The sequence below is a fragment of the Ailuropoda melanoleuca genome, chromosome 3, assembly GCF_002007445.2.
Source record: "Ailuropoda melanoleuca isolate Jingjing chromosome 3, ASM200744v2, whole genome shotgun sequence".
Classification (NCBI taxonomy): Eukaryota; Metazoa; Chordata; class Mammalia; order Carnivora; family Ursidae; genus Ailuropoda; species Ailuropoda melanoleuca.
This window is the reverse complement of record NC_048220.1, coordinates 138,929,901-138,951,062: the sequence shown is the minus strand read 5'-3', so window position 1 is coordinate 138,951,062 and position 21,162 is coordinate 138,929,901. Positions and strand designations below refer to the sequence as shown.

Sequence of the window (21,162 nt, the reverse complement as noted above, 5' to 3'; positions counted from 1 at the left end):
CGAGAGAGGGAACACAAGCAGGGGGAGTGGGAGAGGAAGAAGCAGGCTCATAGCGGAGGAGCCTGATGTGGGGCTCGATCCCATAACGCCGGGATCATGCCCTGAGCCGAAGGCAGATGCCCAACCACTGTGCCACCCAGGCGCCCCTGAATTGCTTTTTAAAGTAAGTCAGAGCAAAGATGTTTAAGCCTCTAAAATAAGTTCAAAAAATGACATATATCTCAATACTGGAATTATCAAGATCCTCGTCATTAAACATCTAGAAACATGTTAGATTTTATGTTTTCTTTTCTTATGTGTGCAGGGCATGATTATGTACCATTGGAACTATTTCAACATAAACACACCCACATACAATAGCCTTTTGAATGATTCTACTGGGCAAGAGAGAAAAGTTAAATAATAATGCAGTCAACTTCAGAATTATTCTTGTAATAATAATCTCAACTGGCCATCCCAGAGTGCCAGTGACGTGGCTACCTAGGGCAATCGTAATCCCAAAACGAATGGGCCAGGTGAACTTGCTGTCACTCCTCCAGAGTAACCGGTACAAATGAGATTCTCTGCTGAATGTGTGGACTCTAGGGACCTGGCATTCAGATTCATAGCTTCCTCGGTTCATGCTCGTCTACAACTGGGATGACACTGAGGGCAGGAAAAGCAGGGACTAAGAATAATAAGATATGTCCTGTGTAATGAACGCAGGCGTGAGGCTGAGACACTCCCTGGTAGGTGTGTACGTGGAGGGCAGAGCGCTGACCCTGGGGGTGGGCATCGGAAGCGTCTGTTTACTGTGCTTTTCTCTTCCGCAGGGGTGCTGAGTTACCATGGAAAACACTGCCTGGGGGGTAAATGCATTTACCATTAGAAAAATGTCTCTTAAACGGCCTGGGTCTGGAAGACATCTTAATAAATCATCCAATTTGTCCATTCTGCTTCCCTGCAGGTCTGCACCTAAATAATATCTGAGAAACTCACACTTTTAACATCCTCTTGATAAGAAGGTCTCAGTGTCTGTTTAGGATGATGGCCTTCACACCCCAGTTTTATGAATGGCCACCTCTGGCTATGCTCGGTTAAGACCCTATTCTTCATGGCCCATTTCATAAGGGACCCATCCACACTTCCACATGGCAGAGAGGCGGTTGGCTCTGCAGCTCGGTTTTCCAGGCATAATTCCCTCCACACCAACACCCCCAAGTCCTGCTTCTTGGAGGAAGGGAAAAGCCAGGGTAGGGGAAAGCGTGGCGGGCCAGGAGGGGAAGATGAATGGGAACAAGGGGAGTTCTAGAGAACAGAAGGGAGTTAAGGGCAAGACTCGTTATTAGAAAGGCTGGGCAGCGCATGTTGGATGGGTGGCAACGGGCACCGACTGTGGCCTTGCTGGAGTCTCAGCTGATGAGAAGGGAGAGACAAGGGATATGATTGGGGCAGTAAGGGATGGAGGGCATAAAACATCAATGCGTCCACACAAATACTGTGATTATTGGTTCTAATGAATCTTCTTGGGAGTCTGTCATGGTAAGAGATGGGTTTCATGTCAAGAAGAGAAAATGTCTCAGCAGGAGTTCTGTGGGCCCTGAAGTCCTCTTTCTTTGTCCCCCTCTCCTTGCTTCCCCTTCTTTTCTTATCCATTTCCCTTTCCTTTTATTCATGATGGCAAAGCTTGGCTACAGTGCACCCACCATCTTGAGTCCTCTCCACTCCAGATTATGCCAGCTAAGAAGAAAGCTATCGTGACCCCTCTCTCTAACTTGAGGGAATATGATGAGCCAGGCAAGCAAGAAGGACAGGGGGAGGTGAGAGGTGAAAGACAGAATAAAATGTGCATAGAGAACATTTTTTCTTAGTTATTTTCAGGTATAAGATACTCAGTTTTTATTCCTCTGCCTTAATCTCCTTGTCCCCAATTCCTGAGAACCCTTGCTGTCAGCTCTCAAGAGACCAGCTAACTGCTAAGTCCCGCTGAGCTGCTGAGCATGGCTCGAAGTCTCGTGTCCCGGCCCTCGGCCCTGTCCCAGATCACGTCACCAGTTCTGAGGAGAGAAGGCACGTAGCTGTGCTCACCTGTCATGGTGTCTTTCCTGGAAGTGTGTTCTCCTTTAGTTCCATGGTAAGTGGCATTGCTGCCAGTGGATTCATAGTCTGTTTTCCTTTCTTTGAGGCTGATCATTTCCCGAGGTGAAGCTGGGGCACTTGCTACATGAAGAAATCAAAAGGAAGACTTTCTGTGTCTCATTCCACAGCATGGATAGCCTTTCACACAAACAGCTAAGGTCACGAAGACACGTGGCTCAACTGATACCAATATGTGTGCGTGGACCTGCTGATTCTTTGTTCTCTTGGCTCTTGTCTTTACCCCTTCCCATACTCCCTGCCATTTGGTGCTTTGTAGTTAAGGGGACACTCAGCTTGGGGGTTGGTAATTAAAGACTACCTCCTGGGGCCATCTTTTTTAGAAAGACATCCCGATGGGGACGTGACCCACCAAAGGCGTACGGGACGGTTTTAAGAATGAGATCAAACTTGTTTTGTTTCTCTCTCTTCCCTTCCCCTCACTCCCACTCTCTCTCCCTTCTCCCCTTCCTTCCTTCCTTCCTTTGTTCCTTTTTAAAAATTACATGTATTTCAGAGGAGCTGTTATTGATCTTGGAGAATCCCTGATTAAAATAAATGCAGTCTTACTTAAATACTGAGTGACCCGGAAACTGTCCTAAAGGAAGCCAGATGAACACCTAGGATGTTTTGTGGGGCTGAAGTCACCCAACCTGCAAAGATCAGCGTGTGGGGTGGGCTGGGCAGGGCACGTAGAGAGCTCATTCCCCGATGAGATACTCCTGATGAACGCCCCCAGCAATCTCTCACCAACACCTGGCACCCCAGCCACTTTCTGCCTGTCGGACCTGGGGAGGGAGACCCATCATCTTTTTGAGTCCCCATTTCTAAAATGATGGGTTCTAATTAGAGCATCCCATGGGATTTCCACGATTCTTTTAAACTGCTCTCAGAATGGAGGGAAACTGAACTTAGAGGTAGGGAAGCAAACAAAAAGAGGTTTAGATTCCTTGTGATCAAATGGGTCGGTAGCAACTCAACAGCCCGTCAGTGGGGTGGAGTTCCAGTGTGTGTGCTGGCAATGAGGCCGCTGGCTGGCCTCACACTGATCTCGGCGCTCCTCAGTGACAAGACCCAAGTCCAGAGCTTAGGCAGTTGCCCCTATGTCAGTAGGGCTCCGGCGTGGTACTTTTCTGACCCAAAGCTGTCCCCAGCCTCCGTGCCCAAGGGCAGTGCTTCATAAACCAGTTAACCAAAGACTCATCTGAGAATTCAGGGATTCTGGCCCTCCTCCCCCTGCCTCCTGGCCCGGACCTTCTGATTATGAATTTTCAGTGGATGAGCCTAAGAATCCATATTTAACAAGCATACTTGCTGATTAGTAAGGCTAGGAGAACTCTGATTTTTTTTTTTTTTTTTGATAAAGCCCTCTTTTGCTAGTATCCACGCCCCTCCCCAGTCAAACCTCCGTTTACCTTTCGGCTTACCATTCACACCCTCTGCAAAATCCCTCAGCTCCAGCCCACAGGGCCTGCCTGTTCCCTGAATGTCCCTCTCTTTACATTGTCTGGGCCACCTGATGCATTTCATCAAGTTTAGTATCTTCTATGGGTAAATTCCTATGCTAGACACTGGGGAACAGAAACATGAATCATGTCACTTTCTGAGCTTGTGGATGTCAGGAAATGGACACACAAATAAACAGAATCGGGGCAGAGGGCTTAGTAGACATCACAGCCAAATGCTGGCGAGAGAAACAGAGGGAGCCTTTGCCCATGCTTTTCTGAGGGGCAGCCTACCTACTTCTCAAACCTACCCAAACAAAATCCAGGCTTGCTGCTCAGCTCTCAAAACCCCAAGAGGTTCCCAATCCTGGCTTCCCATTAGAATTAAATCCTTAGAATACTTTCAAAAATACTGAGACTTGAGCCCCACCCAGAACCAGTTGGATCAGAATCTCTGGGTGTAAGTCTATTGGGAAGACAGGGAAGAACATGGCATTTGCTCCACATAACTGGACTGGGCTGTGTGTCAGGTTCTTGCATGTTCTCAGAACATTGGCCGCGGGCTCTCCCTCACACTCTCTACCCCCTCTCTCCTCTCTTCTGTTCTCTGCCATCCTCTCCGGGGAGAGTCCTTTCCCTGCCCTTTGCTTCTGTGCTTCCAGGTCTTCCTGCATATCGGCTCGCCTTTTATGAGTCACTGCCAGGCAACCACGAAGAGACAATATTTTGGAGCCTCTTGACCAAAGCTTTCAAAATTAGCATCTAATAGCACACAGATGGTGGGGTTTATTAAACTATGTCAAGTGTGTAATTATCTCTCAAGACCTCATACACAGTGGTCTGAGTCTCAGTAAACGAAGATTATACTCCTGGAAAAAAATCAAATCACGCAAACAAGTGTTCACTAGGTGTCTTCGACGTGCTTCAGGAGGAAACAGCAGGCAGTGTCCTCGCTGAATGGCTGCGGTAGCCTCTTGACACTCTGCCCCTTCTCCTTCCAGCACCTTCTCATCTACTGTGTCATTTCATCTTTCTAACATTGTTGTGTTTGCAATAATTAGGGCTTTAAAAAGACACCATCCTCGTGCTTCCCAGACTCACTATGCTTTATCTTTTTAAGACAAATGGAGGTAAGACACATGAAAGGCTACCCCTGTGCTTCCGAAGGTGGAAATTTCTCTGTCCCATGGTGGTGTCCAATTCTTGTCTAGTGGAGGACCAAACATTACAAGTGGTTACACCACCCTAGAAATAGAAGCTTTCGTGGGAAGCCGGGCAGGGCATGCTTCTCCCATGGCTGGGAGAGAGTAATTTATTTCAGTCAAATATTCCCCATTCATGTCTGGTCTCCTCATCATTCTGACAGTCTAGTGTGGTATAAAGTTTGATGGCCAACAATCTCAAGGGCAGAGGAGTGCTCTCCTACCATGCCTTCTGAGACCCAGTTCCCTGCAGATGGAGGCCAGCAAAGAGCAAGGAGAAACTCTTCTTAAATGAAAACCTAGATGGGGTGTGTGTGTGTGTGTGTGTGCGCGCGCGCATACACATGCACACACACACACACACACACACCCCTATCTAGGTTTTCATATAATTATTTATTCATTTATATATAATTATTTATCCAGCGTCCTTCTCACAACAAAATCCAAAATGCAGAAATCAAAAGTTTTTAAACTTACACTTAGCATAAAAACAATGAAGACTGTATCACTTACATATTAAACGATGTGCTCATATTTGCCTTTAATTTTTCCTTAATCTTAGGCATTATATAATGTGACTGAAAAAGGGTATAAAAATAAAGTATTTTTACAAGTAAATGAGGTAGTTAGTTGAAAATTTAAGCAACAGAAACGTGACAAAATTAGAAAAAAAATTAAATTGAGTGACTTAATAGTTCCAGGTGGTTGTGATAAGACTTTATCAATGATTTATCAGCTGGTTTAAAGGTAATAATAACAGGCTAATCAGATATGGAGTAGTAATGAAACCCTCAGTGGGATATTTCAAATGCATGTCATTCTAAAGCAAGAAACAGCATGCCCTTCCTTCCTTACTCCATTACTCCAATTATAGTCAATACGATGCAGCACCAACTGCTGTTGGAAAAACGTCCACAGAAAATCTGACTGGCAAACAGCTGACATCCGTCTTTATTCTTGTTGTTCACTGAATGCTGGTAGGTCTGTGACATGCATTTCATGCGTACAACACCCGTCTGAGATTTTTAGAAATCCGTTAGATCTGTTCTGAGTCTGTGTAAACATAACACAAAGTCACCACTGCTAGAAAAGAAAACAGACCCATGTGATATTTCTAGCAAATGTCCAAACTGAGACGGCTCTCCTTCTGGGGCGGTCAGCTAAGGGACTGGACAGAGGGCCCTGGCGCCAAGGGAAATCAGGCCTGGCTGGCTCCAGGCGTCTCTTACCTGAGCGGTTGTTGGGAGACACTCGCACAGGGGAGATGGAGGGCGTGCGGGAGGAGGAGTAGGGCCTTTGCCGATCCCTCTCGATGGTTGACGATGAGGCTACGAAGTGATACTGTGACCACCCGTCCTGAAATAAACAGCATGCTCCCATTAAGTGGGGAAGGCGGAGTGATTTTTCATCCCCTCACATTCTGAAGCTCCCAACATCTGATCTTGCAAGACATTTCTACAGTCTGTCAAAAGAGATCACGAAGTCCTGCTCGATCAGCAAGGTTAGCAGAGAGGAGCGTGAACTGAGATCCACCTCGCTCCTTCGAGACGGCCTGACAAGGGGAGGGCCTGCTTTCAGGGCTGGCTTTCCTTTCCAGATGTTGAATAAAGTGTCTCTTTATTTAAATGAAAATATGATGCTCAGAATGTGAGATGACCCTGAAACTGCCTATTCTTTGTTCCAGCTCTGCCTGGCCCTCTTCTCAACTGCCTCCAAGTCTTCCAAAAGTGTTACTCTATTTTTCCCCCAAGGACCTTCAGCAAGACTGTCACCTTCAGCAAGACTATTCACACACAGCTGGGTACATAGGTATGTGCTCTGGTTTAATCCAGGAACTGCATTTTTCACTTTAGAATCTATTCGAAATGTGTCCTACCAATTAATCATCCATTAAGCCTTCTTTTTATAAAGATTTTTAAATTTTATTCATTTGAGAGAGAGAGATAGTGAGTGCACAAGCAGGAGGGAGGGGTAGAGGGAGAGGGAGAAGCAGACTCCCCACTAAGTAGGGAGCCCAATGTGGAACTTGATGCCAGGACCCTGGGATCATGACCTGAGCCGAAGGCAGATGCTTCACTGTCTGAGCCACCCAGATGCCCCTCCATCAAGCCTTCTGATAGCTAGTGTATATGCAAAAAGACGCATCCACCACTTTTCATTATAATAACCAAAGACATTGTGGATCATTTCATGAATTCAGAAAGCATAAAGAAGAAACAAACTGCCAATAGTTCATCCCACCCCAGAACTCCTGTTTACATGCCACAGTAACTCCTTCCAGTGTTTTCTCCTTTTTAATTCAAGTTTATTTGTATCAAAGTCATATGTCAAATGGCACTGACATATGTCAAAGAGCAGACACCTGTCCCCCCCATTCCTGCTTCACAGAGGCAACCAGTTCAACTTTTCTGGCTTTTTCTTTTTCGGGTGATACTTAGACTTTTAAGGGACTCTACATTCTATAAAGAATCGTGGCAGACAGAAATAGATGGAAGTTAATGCAGAACAAAAGTCATACTCATTTCAGTATTTGTGTCTTTGTTTCTCTAATACTGACTCCTATTCTGTTTGGCTGGTAGGATAAAGCCAAGGTTAGAAGTATGCTATTTTAAAGCTATTACCTAGCACTTAATTGAGAACTTACTACAATGCAGTATTTCCTCAACAGTCTCATGGGCTGGATGCTATTAGTATCCCATTTTACTGAGCCGTAGACAGTTAATAGGACACCTAAAGTCAAACACTAAGCAAATAAAGAAATAGTGATACTGAAATGTGGCATACTTGTAAGTACTTGAAGGGAAACATAAAGCGAGGTGAGGGGATCGAGGAATATAGGTGGGGAATGCTGGTGTCGTTAGTTTATGGGATGTGGTAATGGAATCTGTGTCGCTTGGGAACAGTTAGCATTGCAGCAGGGACCTGGAGGATGACAAGGACCCAGATTCTGAAGACAGCCTGGGGTTCCCAAGCCAAGGGAAGAGTAGATGTGAAGGCAGGTGGACATGGGCTAGGCACACAGAAGAGCCACCAGAAGTCCCAATGGCTGAGGAGTGATCGAGGGGCACCAGGAAATCAAGAAGCCTTCTGAGTATCTAGAACAATTTGGGGAGAGTAGACTAGAACCAGGGATACCAGGTAAGGAACTGTTCTGGAGGAGGGAGACGCAATCCTGGCTTGGATGGGGGCTGATGATGAGCAATGGGCAGATTTGGCATCTGTGTTGGGAGGGTTTGCTGATGGCTTGGCTATTGGGTGAAGGAGAGAGGAATCAAGCTTTACCCCAGGGCTTCTGGTGTGAACCACAGGGGACTGGAGGTGCCATTTACTGAGATAAGGAATACTGGGACAGAAGTAGTTTTAGGTGGTGAAACCAATACTGCCATTTGGGTGTCAGGGCTGGAGATAAAATTTTGGAGTTCAGCACAGAGATGTTTTTTAGAACAAGGAGAACAGACAGAAACATGAATGCAAATAAAGGCAAGCAGGAGACACAGGGCTGAGCCCAAGGACACTCTAATATTTAGAGGGTGTGAAAATAAGATTCAGAGGAGTCTGAGAAGGGACAGAGCAAGTTAGAAGGAGGGCCAGGAGGGTGTGAGGTCAGGCGAGACCAGGAAAGCAGATGCATAAAGGAGAAGGAGACCAACTGGATGATAGGCACGACCAGGAACTGACCACCAGACTGGGGAACACGGAAGCCATCGCGAAGGGGACAAAAATCCTTTCTTTGGTCAGGTTGGCATATGTTTCATTTGCCATTGGGAGTGACTCAACAGAGACGAGCAAAGAGATGGTGATGCCACAGAGGAAGCAAGCAGTTGCAGGAGGGAATTTCAGGGAGGAGTGCTGAGAAGATTCAGGAACAATGTGCTCGTGGGCCATTGAACAAAAGGGAGGACAGCCAGGCTGTGTGGCCACAGCTGTAGCAAGAATGTGGGAGATTTGGTGGCGGGAGGATGAGGACATTCTCTTGTATTTTCTTGCATGTTTTCCGGGTGGTGGGAAGTGAGGTCATCTGCTGAGTATGAGGAAGAGTTGGAGCGCAGAGAATAGGAGAGAGGAGGGGGACAGAAGAGAGGAAGAAGGGAAGGTATGAAATGGTTCTTGGGGGAGCAAGTTGACCATAGCCAGGGGTCTAGCAGCCAGGATGCTGAGAGGCGACTTGAAGCAGGTGGCAAGGAATTCAGAAAGAGGCAACAGGTCAGCGTGTTGCTTGTTTTTCTCCAGCCAAGTTCAGCTACCCTGTGGCAGGTGTGGAGTAGATGGAACTAGGTGAGAGTGGTTGGGAAAGTAGCCTGGAAGGAGACAGGGACTACAAATGGAATGTCATGGAAGCCCACGGAATCCAAGCCAGGGAGAGAGGCAAGGGAAGATGTGGGGGGGAGACGGAGAATGACAACTAGTTGGTGGGCTGCAGATCCTGAGAGCATCATAGGCTTTTGGGGGGAGGGTTCTTCACAGATGCTGTTTTTTTTCTGGGGAGAAGGATGGGAAATGAAACAGCTACCATGCAAGAGGGCAGCAGGGAGGTGGGGGTAGGGATTTTGCTGATAGCAGACCATGGGTTAAAGAGGGAGATGAATGGGAGGCAGGTAGAAGAAAGGTGGGATACTTGGTCGGGGGAGCAGATTACTGGCTATTCCGAACATTTAAATAAGTCCAGTAACCACAGACGAGTCAGGAGTCTTGACTGAGGTGATGAGGGGTGTAAGGCATAAGTCCTCCTCAGGGAAAGGTGGGAGAGTGCCATGCTAAGGGGTAGGTGTCAGGACAGGAGGAGAAAATGTCTCCACGGGAATTCTGTGCAGTTCCCTTCAACCCTCTGAGGGTGGTGACAAGGATGCGGGAGGAGCAGTCTTACTAAAGCACGTGCAGGATAGGAACCATTTCAGAAGTGTTCATGTGGGCACCTGGGTGGCTCAGATGGTTAATTAAGCGTCTGCCTTCAGCTCAGGTCATGATCTCAGGGTCCTGGCATCGAGCCCCACATCGGGCTCTCTGCTCAGCAGGGAGCCTGCTTTTCCCTTTCTGTCTGCCACTTGGCCTGCTTGTGCTGTCTCTCTCTCTGTCAAATAAATAAGTAAAATCCTTAAAAAAAAGTATATATGCCTCCATTATTCATATCTGGGAATAATTTGAAAAATTGTTTAAATAGGCATTCCTGTCTTTGGAAAGTAATGCTTTGTTGACCTCAAAAAATCCTTGAACATGACCCATAGAAGCGGATCATGTTATGTTTGTCTCACAGTTTAGAAGATATACTCTGGGGTTCCAAGTAATGGCTCAGGGAACTGCTTTAATCAAAACCTTGGCTTCTTTGGGCATGAATAAGTCATGATCTCCATATGTCATTAAGGGCAAAGTATTTCACAATAAGAACATCAGCTAATATTTCCTATGTTCTAAGACCAAAGAGACGCTAGACATCAACGCGGCAAGACTCTAGGATGGGTTTGGTTTTACTTGGCGAGATGGCAATGGATTAGTCAGCATCTCTTATGCAGATGATCGGAGATATGTTTTGCTCAGCAGTTAAGATTCCATGAGGCTTAGATTACACCGGGACCATAAGTACTTACATCTCTGGAAATGTCAGGAAAGTGGATGTAATACTAAAACTGCTTCCAAAGGAAGAAACCCGTATAAGGATGCACCAACAAAAGCTCTCACAAAGACCCTCATAAGACCCACTTCCTGGCATGCAAAGGCATGGTAACCTGTCTGAAGGTGATGGGATCAGCATGAACCTGAGGATGATGAAGAGTTGGTTTAGAGGCATCGAGAGTGTCACCCAGGGTCTGACACCTCCGCATACGGCCCTTGACTGTATGCATGTGGGCACAGAGACTTTTAATGCAGGTGGGAAAGGGGAGCTTAGGGAACAGGGCCAAGTGGAAACCCAATGCAGGTTCCTGATGACAGCAGTTTCCTGAGCCACAGCATGAGCAAGGAGAGGCGACCTGGTTCCTGCTCATGTCCATGTTCCCTCTCCTTCACTGATGCAGAGTGAGAGGTGCCATGACTGAAACATGGATCTCCCACGTCGCTACTACGCTCAACGATGCCCAGGAGGAGCCCCACAGTTTTAATTCTGCGGCGGGAATCCTCCAGTGTTATGGCAAGCAGTGTATCCGATGCTAGACAGGAAAGTACAGATCAATCAATAAGTTGAGTCATGCATCTCATGACCCTCCCCATCTTTTCCTGTGTGAACTTTTCTGGCATTCAACTGAAAAAAAACTGCTTTGCTTTCCAAAGAAGAAGGGACATGAAGATGTATTTTCTTTGGGAAGTTACTGCTAAGCTAACATTCCTTTTATCCAGCTAGCCATGTACATACTTGTCAGCTAGCCAGCTTGCAATCAATTCATTATTCATTTACTTCCCACTGTCACTCAGGAAGGCTTGAAAGTGGTTTCCATAAATAAAGACAACTTGAACAGGTTTTTTTTTTTTTTTTACATCATTTGCCTCTTTTGATCACTATTTTTTCTTCTTAAAATTTTAACTCACAGTAGACCAGAAGTTTTTTCCTGAATTTTATTCTATCAGGTGCTCAACAACCATCCCCCTTCGCTTCATCCCTTTGCCTTCTAGGGTTCCGATAAGAAAGCTCAGGGAAGAAAAACAGAATGAAGAATAGCCATAGCACCTAGGAGAGGGCCGTTAATCCTTAATATGGATGATAAGGGACCCTTTTAATACCTATTTTCACCTCCAGCAGAATGACCGAGAAGTTGGTGCCCTTCAGCTCAAGACCCAGCCAAACTGTCAAAAATGTGATATGATATCTGTGCCTCAAATTGGTTTTTATTTTTAACACATTAAACTTAAAACTGGAGGTTGTTAAATTTTTCCAAGTAGATAGAGATAGAAATCCGAAAGAGAAGAGGAGTTCAAAGTCATTGAACTTTACATTGCCACCAGGAATAATCTGATTTTCTTTATCTTCTCCTTTTACTGTCCTTCCACCCATTTCAGCATCTGTGTTAAAGTTCTCAGCCTGTTTCTTTGTGAAACTGTATTATTCCCCAAAGCTACTGTCCTCGGCTTCAGTACAGTCAGGTCCAGAGGGCGTGAGAATCAAGGTAACGTTCTTCACAGGCTCGAAACCGTCTGGTCTTCACCGTATTTCCACCTGCTGGTCACTCTGTTCTATCCCTACGCATCTTCCCCTTACATACTGGAAGGTCTCTGTACAGTAATCTGCATTTGATGTTTTGGNACGTTCTTCACAGGCTCGAAACCGTCTGGTCTTCACCGTATTTCCACCTGCTGGTCACTCTGTTCTATCCCTGCGCATCTTCCCCTTACATACTGGAAGGTCTCTGTACAGTAATCTGCATTTGATGTTTTGGCCATCCTGGAAACATCTCCAAGAAGACTGTGCTATGGGAGAGACTTCCACGAACAGATGCCAGATGAAGGGACGAAGCGGCTTCCACACTGGTCCACAAGAGGTTAGTGGAACACACACTTGCCCTATAGCTTCTTACTCTGGAAAGTGCAGAGCACACGGTGCAGACCGGCACGTGGATCTGTTAGGTCTGCGTGTGCAGACGAGCTAGGGCTGTGGGTCAAGGCTAAACACCGCTTTCACCCTGGTCTCTCTGTGGACAGAGAGCGGAGATGAGAAGGCCGCCCGGAGTCAGGCCTCCCGCCCCGCAATGTCAGTATCACAATTACTGGTGAGCTCTGCCTCGATGCCTTTCCATAAATCAAGGGCAAAAATACTCAATCAGCTTGGGGAGTTTTGAAAACAGTAATGCCTGGGCCTCAGGCCCTGAGATTGTCTGAGTTGTTCTGAGTTTCTGTTTTCAAAAGCCTGGGGGTGATGGGACTGAAGAGCTTGGAGGTGAACCGCTGGCTTGGAGTCTATGCCCAGGCCATCTTGCCGAAGGATGGAGCAGAAGGCATTCTCCAGTGTTAAGTCCTCGGAGGCCCCGAAGTGTCTGACTCCAGTGAGGAATGTCAGATAAGGCATTCTCGAGGTTGACTTCCACAGGAGCAAAAACAGGTCCCAACCTCAGAGCCGAGAGGTGACACACACACACACACACTCACACACCCAGCCCCAATCATACCTGATTACCCAGCAACCACTGGTGATGTGATTCAATGTCACATGTCTACACCTTTGATCAGGCAGCTCTGTGGCCTGGCACAGGCCCTTTCCTCCTGCCTCCCGTTGAATCTTATCTTGCCCACTTTGGTGCTAGGTAAACAGCATTAAATCATTATTGCTGAAAGAATCACGCCTGCAAGGTTTAGTAGCATGGCTACTCTGGATTTTTTCCCCCACTATGAACAAACCCACTTTGAGATCACAGTATAGGCCACTGTAGCCCGAGAAGCAGGGTNATCACAGTATAGACAACTGTAGCCCGAGAAGCAGGGTTGGGCCTTATTTATATCTGAAGCCCTGGTCCCTGGCACAGTGCCTGCAACACAGAGGTGCCTAATAAATGCTCACTGGATCCAGTGACTTAAGATGACTGCATTAATTATTGGAAAACAAAGTGATAATGTCACAGGCTTTGTAGCTAGCCTCTGCAGTTNCACACACACACACACACACACACACACACACTCACACACCCAGCCCCAATCATACCTGATTACCCAGCAACCACTGGTGATGTGATTCAATGTCACACGTCTACACCTTTGATCAGGCAGCTCTGTGGCCTGGCACAGGCCCTTTCCTCCTGCCTCCCGTTGAATCTTACTTATCTTGCCCACTTTGGTGCTAGGTAAACAGGTGACAGGCAACACATGCTCATTAAATCAGTATTGCTGAAAGAATCACGCCTGCAAGGTTTAGTAGCATGGCTACTCTGGATTTTTTCCCCCACTATGAACAAACCCACTTTGAGATCACAGTATAGACAACTGTAGCCCGAGAAGCAGGGTTGGGCCTTATTTATATCTGAAGCCCTGGTCCCTGGCACAGTGCCTGCAACACAGAGGTGCCTAATAAATGCTCACTGGATCCAGTGACTTAAGATGACTGCATTAATTATTGGAAAACAAAGTGATAATGTCACAGGCTTTGTAGCTAGCCTCTGCAGTTCTTATACGCTATTGTCCTGTAACAAATGAAGGTTATCACAAGGTTACGATTTTTTTTTTTTTTTTAGCCTAGAGCAACTTCATCAGTATCCTCTTCTGCTGTGGGTGCATCTGTCTTTTATGACATGCTCACCGCTGGGCTGAAAGCTGTGTTAGTTTAGGTAAAATGGTCCTTAAAAAAAAAAAATGGCCTACGGCTTGCCTGCTCCATTTTAAATGGCCATGTTTTCCCCTCAGCTGCTGCTGTTCCAGTATGCCTCCTCTTTAAGCAGTCTCCTAGATAATTTGAAGCATCATTATACCTGCCACATCTGGCTGTATCGCGCTGATTCCCCTTGCAGCGCTCAGAGCACGTACGGCCCCCACCCCCACCTCTACTGCTACCTGCATCCTGCAGCTCCGCTCACGGCTCCTCCCCAGGGCACAGACGCCCCGTCCTCCCCAAACACAAATCCCTCCGACAGCCAAGAAGAAAGGGCAGAAGGCAGAGTGCACTCATGTTTTCCATTAGCTTTGCTCCAATTTCTTTTAAAGTTGGGGGCAGAAGTCCACGCCTACTGCCGGAACGTGCCCCCCCAGCCTGAAGGGCTGGTTTCTGAATGGGTCACCGGTGGGGACATTCCTGGGAAGGGAAGACTGCAGCCCAGAGTCACTGCCCCAGAAAGAAATCAGGATGCAGGGCAGGCCGACAGGAGGTGTGGAGAGCAGTCTGGTAAGACGGAATGATGTGGAACCATGGGGGAACGTTCACAGATTTACTGCCCACCCCCCAGATCCCCCTAACCCGAACTGTCAGGGAGCATCCTGTCACCCAGCTGAGCCCCCAACCCCCTTGCCCCCATGCTGAATCAGAGAAGTGAGGCACAGGGACAGAAAGACACTGGTGGGTGGGGGAGGAGGGAAAGGATGAGGGAGAGAGGTTGTTCCATGTACACACTGGGGTTTACAGAGATGGTGGAGAGGTCGAGTGAACATCTCAGGGGCTGTGGAGAGGCTCTGGTGATTAGAGAGACAGAAAGGGGTTAAACCCTCAGTCACGTGCTTCAGGAGATGCGATGGAAGGACATGGAATTTCACCTAAGTTCCCCCTCGGTCTCCAACCTCTGGAAGAGGGCGCCCTTTGGGGACTAGGCAGCACCAGGAGGAGGGTGATGGGGTTTGCGGACCCCCATTTAATGATACGTTAAATGTGATGTTCCCATTTACAGGTCCATTTCTCAAGTGCGTTCGGAAGGTCTTATCTTCTACGTTTAGGATTCAGAGCTAGCAAATCTTTTCTAATGCCAGGTGACATCTCTGACTTGGACAAAAACTTCAATAAATAATTAACCTTGAAAATGGAGAAGAGTTGTGATTTGTGCCAAGACAGATCTCAGCTGGAACCCAAAATATATACTAGGACACCGTTAGCCTGTCTATACATGGTCACTGGCGTTTTTCTTCCTTTTTGAAAACGGCTCCGGAACCCCCTTAATCTGGTGAGATTTTCTCGGCCTCTAGACAAGGATTTCTCAGTAGGCACACAGAGACTGTTTGATTCTGGAGTAACAAATACAAGTTTTCGGCGTTAGCTGTCCTTGAAGGCTCTCAGTCCGTAAAGCTTGTCAATTCTAATTTGCTGTGAGTAACTTGAGATAGAAAGCAAGCATGGTGGAAATCCTTCGGGCTTTCAGCAACCCCAGCTCATCCACTCATTCAAATGAGAACGCTTAGAGCTTGTTACTGGCATTCACTAACGGGCTGCTTCATCACAAACCTCTTTTTCCGATGAAAGTCAAAACAAGACTCGTTGTCATCCTCTGAAAAAGGTAACCAGCTAAGATATTACGGCTCACTTATGAAAAACTTGATTGCTCACAATTTGTGCTGGTTTTCTAGTCATTTTTAAGTGGACAAGACCTATTAATGTAATCACACATGAAGCAGAGAAAGAAGAGATTCCAAATTAGTGGTCGTTATGCATACACGCATCCCATCTCAATAAAAGGTATTAGGTAGAAAAAACGGAAACAGGGCATCCACGGTCTGTGTGATTGAAACCGAAGCCAGATTTTGCGAGTCAGTGGAACCTCAGCTTCCCTTTGCTGTGATAAAACAAGCCTCCATCTCTTTTTAAGGTAAAGTGTTTGTTAAAGATTCATTAAAACGAACTCCATCAACAATTCTACAACAAAAGCTAGCAGAGTTAAATACTGGAACGCAATCTTAAGGGCTGAAAGGGAGTATTTGCAGTTTAATACAGAAATAAATACCTCCTGACACACGGGCTGCTTTCATATTACTTTGCTTCAGCTCTGGTGCTTCTAACGGATTTAATTAAATTGATTCGGATGCTTAAAGGTACAGTAAACACGGAAAGAGTCTTCCGTAGTACAGGTTTCCCCCACTATCCAAAAGGTCACTTTACGCCACTTTTCCCTTGCAAAAGACCTACCTGAGTACTTGTTTTCAGTAACTGAAGGAAATCTGATGAGGATTTTGGCTTGTATGAAATGATAACTGCTCCCTCGCTTTACATGATTCCACTTATAAAAGCTTTCATAGGAGCACTCCACTTTTGCATAGTGGGGGAAACCTGTACCATCTGCTACCAGCAAATCCCAAGTACATCCATTTCAGGAATTCAATTTACCGCCATGGGCCTAATTCTAAAGAATCAATATCACCGAGAAGATTTGACAAGTTGGAAAGAAATGTATGTAATTTGGTCAAGAACGCATACCATTGTTACTACCAAGAATTAGCTGGTACCAACGGAATGCAGAAAAAACACACAGGAAATGGAAAAAAGACCAGTTCAGTCCTTTTGTTTCCCCAGTGTCGCTCCTGAGGCCTTAAAACAAAGACCTGAGATGCATGGTCTTTAACAATGCCTCTGTGTTCTAGTTTGTGCCGCCAAGTTAAATCGGGGTGAAGAGACGGAAGTCCAGTCTTTAGGCTTATCGAATCCAAATGTCTCACTTCTAGAATGCCCCATTCTGACTTCTGAAAAGCCAAGTCTCTTATATCTGTACCCATCAGTGGTCAGTGAGTTCAAAGCTCACCCAGGAGCCTAACCTCAAGGTCTCTACATCCCACCTTACTTGAAAGTGCCACGGACCACAGACACGGAAGCAGAGTCACTGCGTGTGTCCACTGCTGAGCTTCAAATAAGGGTAGTGACCTTATTGGATTTATTTCATAAACAGGAATAAGTACCTGGCACTGTGCTGGGAACCGGACTAGAGCAGAGGGAGGCAGGAATGACTCCTGAGAGGGAGATGGAGGGGAGACGGATGTTTAAAATATGATCGTATCACATTACATTTCCGGTAAGAGCCATAAAGAAAAAGTACAAGTTTTGGTAAGGGCTCTTTACCGGCCTTGGAGGGCTGGAGAGAGGGAGATTTCCCTGAGCAAGTGACAGTTAAACTGAGATGGAAAGAGCCAGGTTTGGTAGGAGAGGAGGGAAGGCATTTTTTGCCAAGGAATGTTCAGGCAGTGCAAAGGCCCTGAGGTTGGCACAGCCCTTTGCCTGCCAGGAAGAACAAGGGGGCCAGTGTAGCTGAAAGAAAGTGACTGAGGGGAAGGTAGAGAGAGGTGCACTTGGAGAGATGGGTAAGAGAGATACTGGAAGCTACTGAAGAGTTTTAAGCAGGACACTGACGAGATTAGATTTGGGTTTCATACAAGTGTATTTGGGATGCTTAATGGAAAATAGATTAAAGATGGTAAAGTAGATTCCACAAAACCAATTAGGCAGCAACTGGACCAGGACTAGTGATAGAAAATGACGGAAGTAAAGATGGGAGAGGTAGACTCCACAGGGCTTGGTGCAAAATATAGTGGAGATAAGGGAGGAAGACTACACTTAGATAATTCCTGGATTTCTGAAAAGAACAACCAGGTGGGTTAGATGCTGTTTACTGAGATGGGCGATGAAGCGAGAACAACGGATTCGGGGAAGGTCTGGAGAGCTGCTTGTCAGGTATGTGCACCATCAGAGTTAGTGACCTCCTGAAGTGGAGACATCACATGGTGGTTGTAAACATAAGCTTTGAGTTCAGGTGTGAAGACCATATAGAGAAATCGATGTGGATGCCACCAGTGTTCAAATGTGTTTTAAGAGCATGGGGCAGATGAGATCATCTACAGCAGACGACAGAGGGTGGAAAGCAAAGACGATCAGGAGTCTGCAAAAAAGACTGAGGTGGAGTGCCTTGCAAGGTCGGAGAAAAACCAGGCAGGAGAGAAGCCTGGAGGAGATCACGTAAGGGACGAGGATGTGGCCGGACTGCTTACTGCTCTTCCAAATCCATTTCCTTTTGTTCCCAGACACACACCCAGACCCCATGTCCTGGCCTCCCTTGCAGCTCTGTATGGCCATGTGATGGAGGTCCAGCCCGCGGAGGGTGAGGGGATGGGGATGGGCCATCACCAGGTATGGTGGTGGGCCTTAGACCAGCCGGTGGAACTCTGAGCCCCTGAATGTGCAGAGAAGAGCTATCTGCCCACATGAACACCTGTCCGGAACAGTTGCATGAGCAGGAAAATAAACTTCTATCACGCTGCATCATTGGACGTTTAGGTCTGCTTGTTACAGCTGGAAGCCTTCCCTGATTAATAGAGACAATGGAGCTAGCTGAACACCGCAATTAGGAGTGATGTCAACAGAGGTGTGGGGACAGGCATCACCATGTCAGCCTGCAGGGGCTGAAGCATAAAACGGAAAGTGAGAACTCCAAACTTTCTGGAAACGTGAAGCGTGGGGAATGTGAGGACAGAAATGTGAAGACAGAAAGTGGGAAGGCAGAAATGGAGGAGGATGGTCAGGTGAGGACAATTCCTGTTTTTAAGACAGAAGTACAAAGAGAACGTGTCCCTACAGACGAGGAGTGACCAGTGGGGGAGGCGGAAGAAACAAGAAGAAAATCAACAAGTATGGTTCTCACTTGAAGACTTAACAAAAAACCTGGATATTAAGTAAGAAAAAAAATATATGTGTGTGTATATAATATATATATGTGTGTGTATGTGCATATATATATACTTATATTCGTATATTTACATTTTAGAATAGAACCCAAGAAAGAGAAGCATGAAATAAAACAACCAAGAAATAATGGCTAAAATGCCATTATGTATGTGGAAAAGTTAATCCAATAAATATGTAGATATTCTGTATTTCCAGTGTGTAAAATGGAGCTTAGGGTAAAGTAGGTGCTCAATGAATACATGAATGAAGTAACTAGGAATGGCCATTTGCTAATAGGATTAAGAAGGTGGTTCCATGGGGCGCCTGGGTGGCACAGCGGTTAAGCGTCTGCCTTCGGCTCAGGGCGTGATCCTGGCGTTATGGGATCGAGCCCCACATCAGGCTTCTCTGCTATGAGCCTGCTTCTTCCTCTCCCACTCCCCCTGCTTGTGTTCCCTCTCTCGCTGGCTGTCTCTATCTCTGTCAAATAAATAAATAAAATCTTTAAAAAAAAAAAAAAAAAAGAAGGTGGTTCCAGTTTGCTTCCTATAGTTGAGTCTCTTATGGCTTGTCTCCGTCTCTCATTTCATCTTATTTTATTTTTCCCTCCCTTCCCCTATGATCCTATTTTGTTTCTTAAATTCCACATAGGAGTGAGATCATATGATAATTGTCTTTCTCTGATTGACTTATTTTGCTCAGCATAATACCTCTAGTTCCACCCATGTCGTTGCGGAGGGTTGCTGGAGGGGAGGTGGGGTGATGGGCATTAAGGAGGCCATGTGCTGTAACGAGCACTGGGTGATGTACGCAACGGATGAATCACTCAACTCTACCTCTGGAACTAATCATACACTACATGTCAATTAACTGAATTTAAATAAAATTAAAAAAAAAGATGGCTCCAAGAGGAATCGCATGCTATTATACAAGGAGGGAGAGACGATGGGGGTATCTGAGTACAGACTGTCACGGAGGAAGAAACAATTGATGTGTATGTTATATTTCCGATGCTGCGGGTTTTAGTCTCATCACAGGGGACTGCGGACAGCCTGTCAGGGGCTCTGTACTACAGCAGATCAAGGAGCAAGCACAGGACACATCCGAGGTATGCCCCCATCCTGCGACCTCCTCACTTCTTCCCTTGGGAGCCGCTAATGTACCCTCTACTGCTCAAGTGACAAAAAGAATCTGAAAACCTGCAGCTCTTCCTCACTCCCCATGGAACTGGTCTCTCCGCACAGACTAAGGACACTCGCAGACTTGGGACGGTTTCATAATTGAAGCCAACTGGAAGTTACCATAGGTGCATTTTCAATTAAATGAAAGCACTGGGGGATCTCTCAAGAACGTGGTTTTCATAAAAACCGATACCAAGAGGACCATTGGTTTGGTGCCCACATCACATGAACGTGGTAGGCATAAGCATCTCAGTGGCCCTTTCTTTCATTCTTTCCACTTTGCAATAAAAACTCTGTTTTTTCAGTTAGGCTTATTCTCAGCTCCCCTGCAGGGAGATCTGGCCACATGATGAAGACCTGAGAGTATTTCAGCTCTGCCGTCCTCTGCTCTTTTCCTTTCCAGCTGCTTGGAACGTGGACAGAGTGCCTGCCAATGCCAGAGAATGCACCGAGATGGTGAATCCTGATAGAAGGAGCTAGAATCCCTGATCTGGGAGGTGTGACGTCGGACAAGGATGTGACACTCTTACATGAGACAAAAGACAAAATAGAGTCTGTGGGATTAGCACACATCTCATCTCTAGATTCTACAAGATCGGGCTGAGAATTCACTAGAGGGTGGGAGGCCTTGCGAGAGGGGAGAGCTTCCTTGGAGGTGGTCGATACACTGGGTATTCCCCATCTTCCCTCTCCCGAAGCATGGGGAGTGAACTACCTATTCAGCATAACCATGGACTCCCTGGAGGGTGGGGGTTGCAGGGACTGGTGTCTTCAGTGCCACTGGCAGGGGGACACACACACACTCCGTGGCAGGGGCGGACCGACCACGGAGCTCAAACACCTTAGGTTTCAGACCTATCCACTGCCTTCCGAAGCCTGTGAAGAACTATACACTCACAAAGTGTACTCTTCTTCAACCAGGCTTTCCAAACTACCTATGGCACAGGGGCACCCAATCTGCGTCCACCCGGCTTATGTGCAGCAGAGCAGCGGAAGTCTGCGGCTGATGAGAAATCGGGACGGTTAGCTGGAGGAGGCCAGGTCCAGCCCAGGCGTTCTCAGTTGGAAGGTGGTACTTCTGAGCAAACCACACCACTGCTCCCATGAGAGAAGGAACTAGAACATGAGCATCTCCCGGAAGCAGAGTGGACCAACATCAGGCTACAACTACACTGGGCAGGCTCTCC

The 21,162-nt window shown here is 46.6% G+C and overlaps 1 protein-coding gene across 1 annotated transcript in view; it reads right to left on the bottom strand.

The window, feature by feature from the left end:
- Positions 1–21,162, bottom strand: part of CTNND2 (catenin delta 2) — a 966,176-nt gene that overhangs the window by 16,714 nt on the left and 928,300 nt on the right. The window contains exons 20-21 of the mRNA XM_034657085.1: positions 5,995–6,121; positions 2,068–2,199 (exon numbers count right to left, since the gene is read on the bottom strand). Of these exons, the coding sequence (XP_034512976.1) occupies positions 2,068–2,199; positions 5,995–6,121 (259 nt within the window). The remainder of the gene's footprint in view (positions 1–2,067; positions 2,200–5,994; positions 6,122–21,162) is intronic.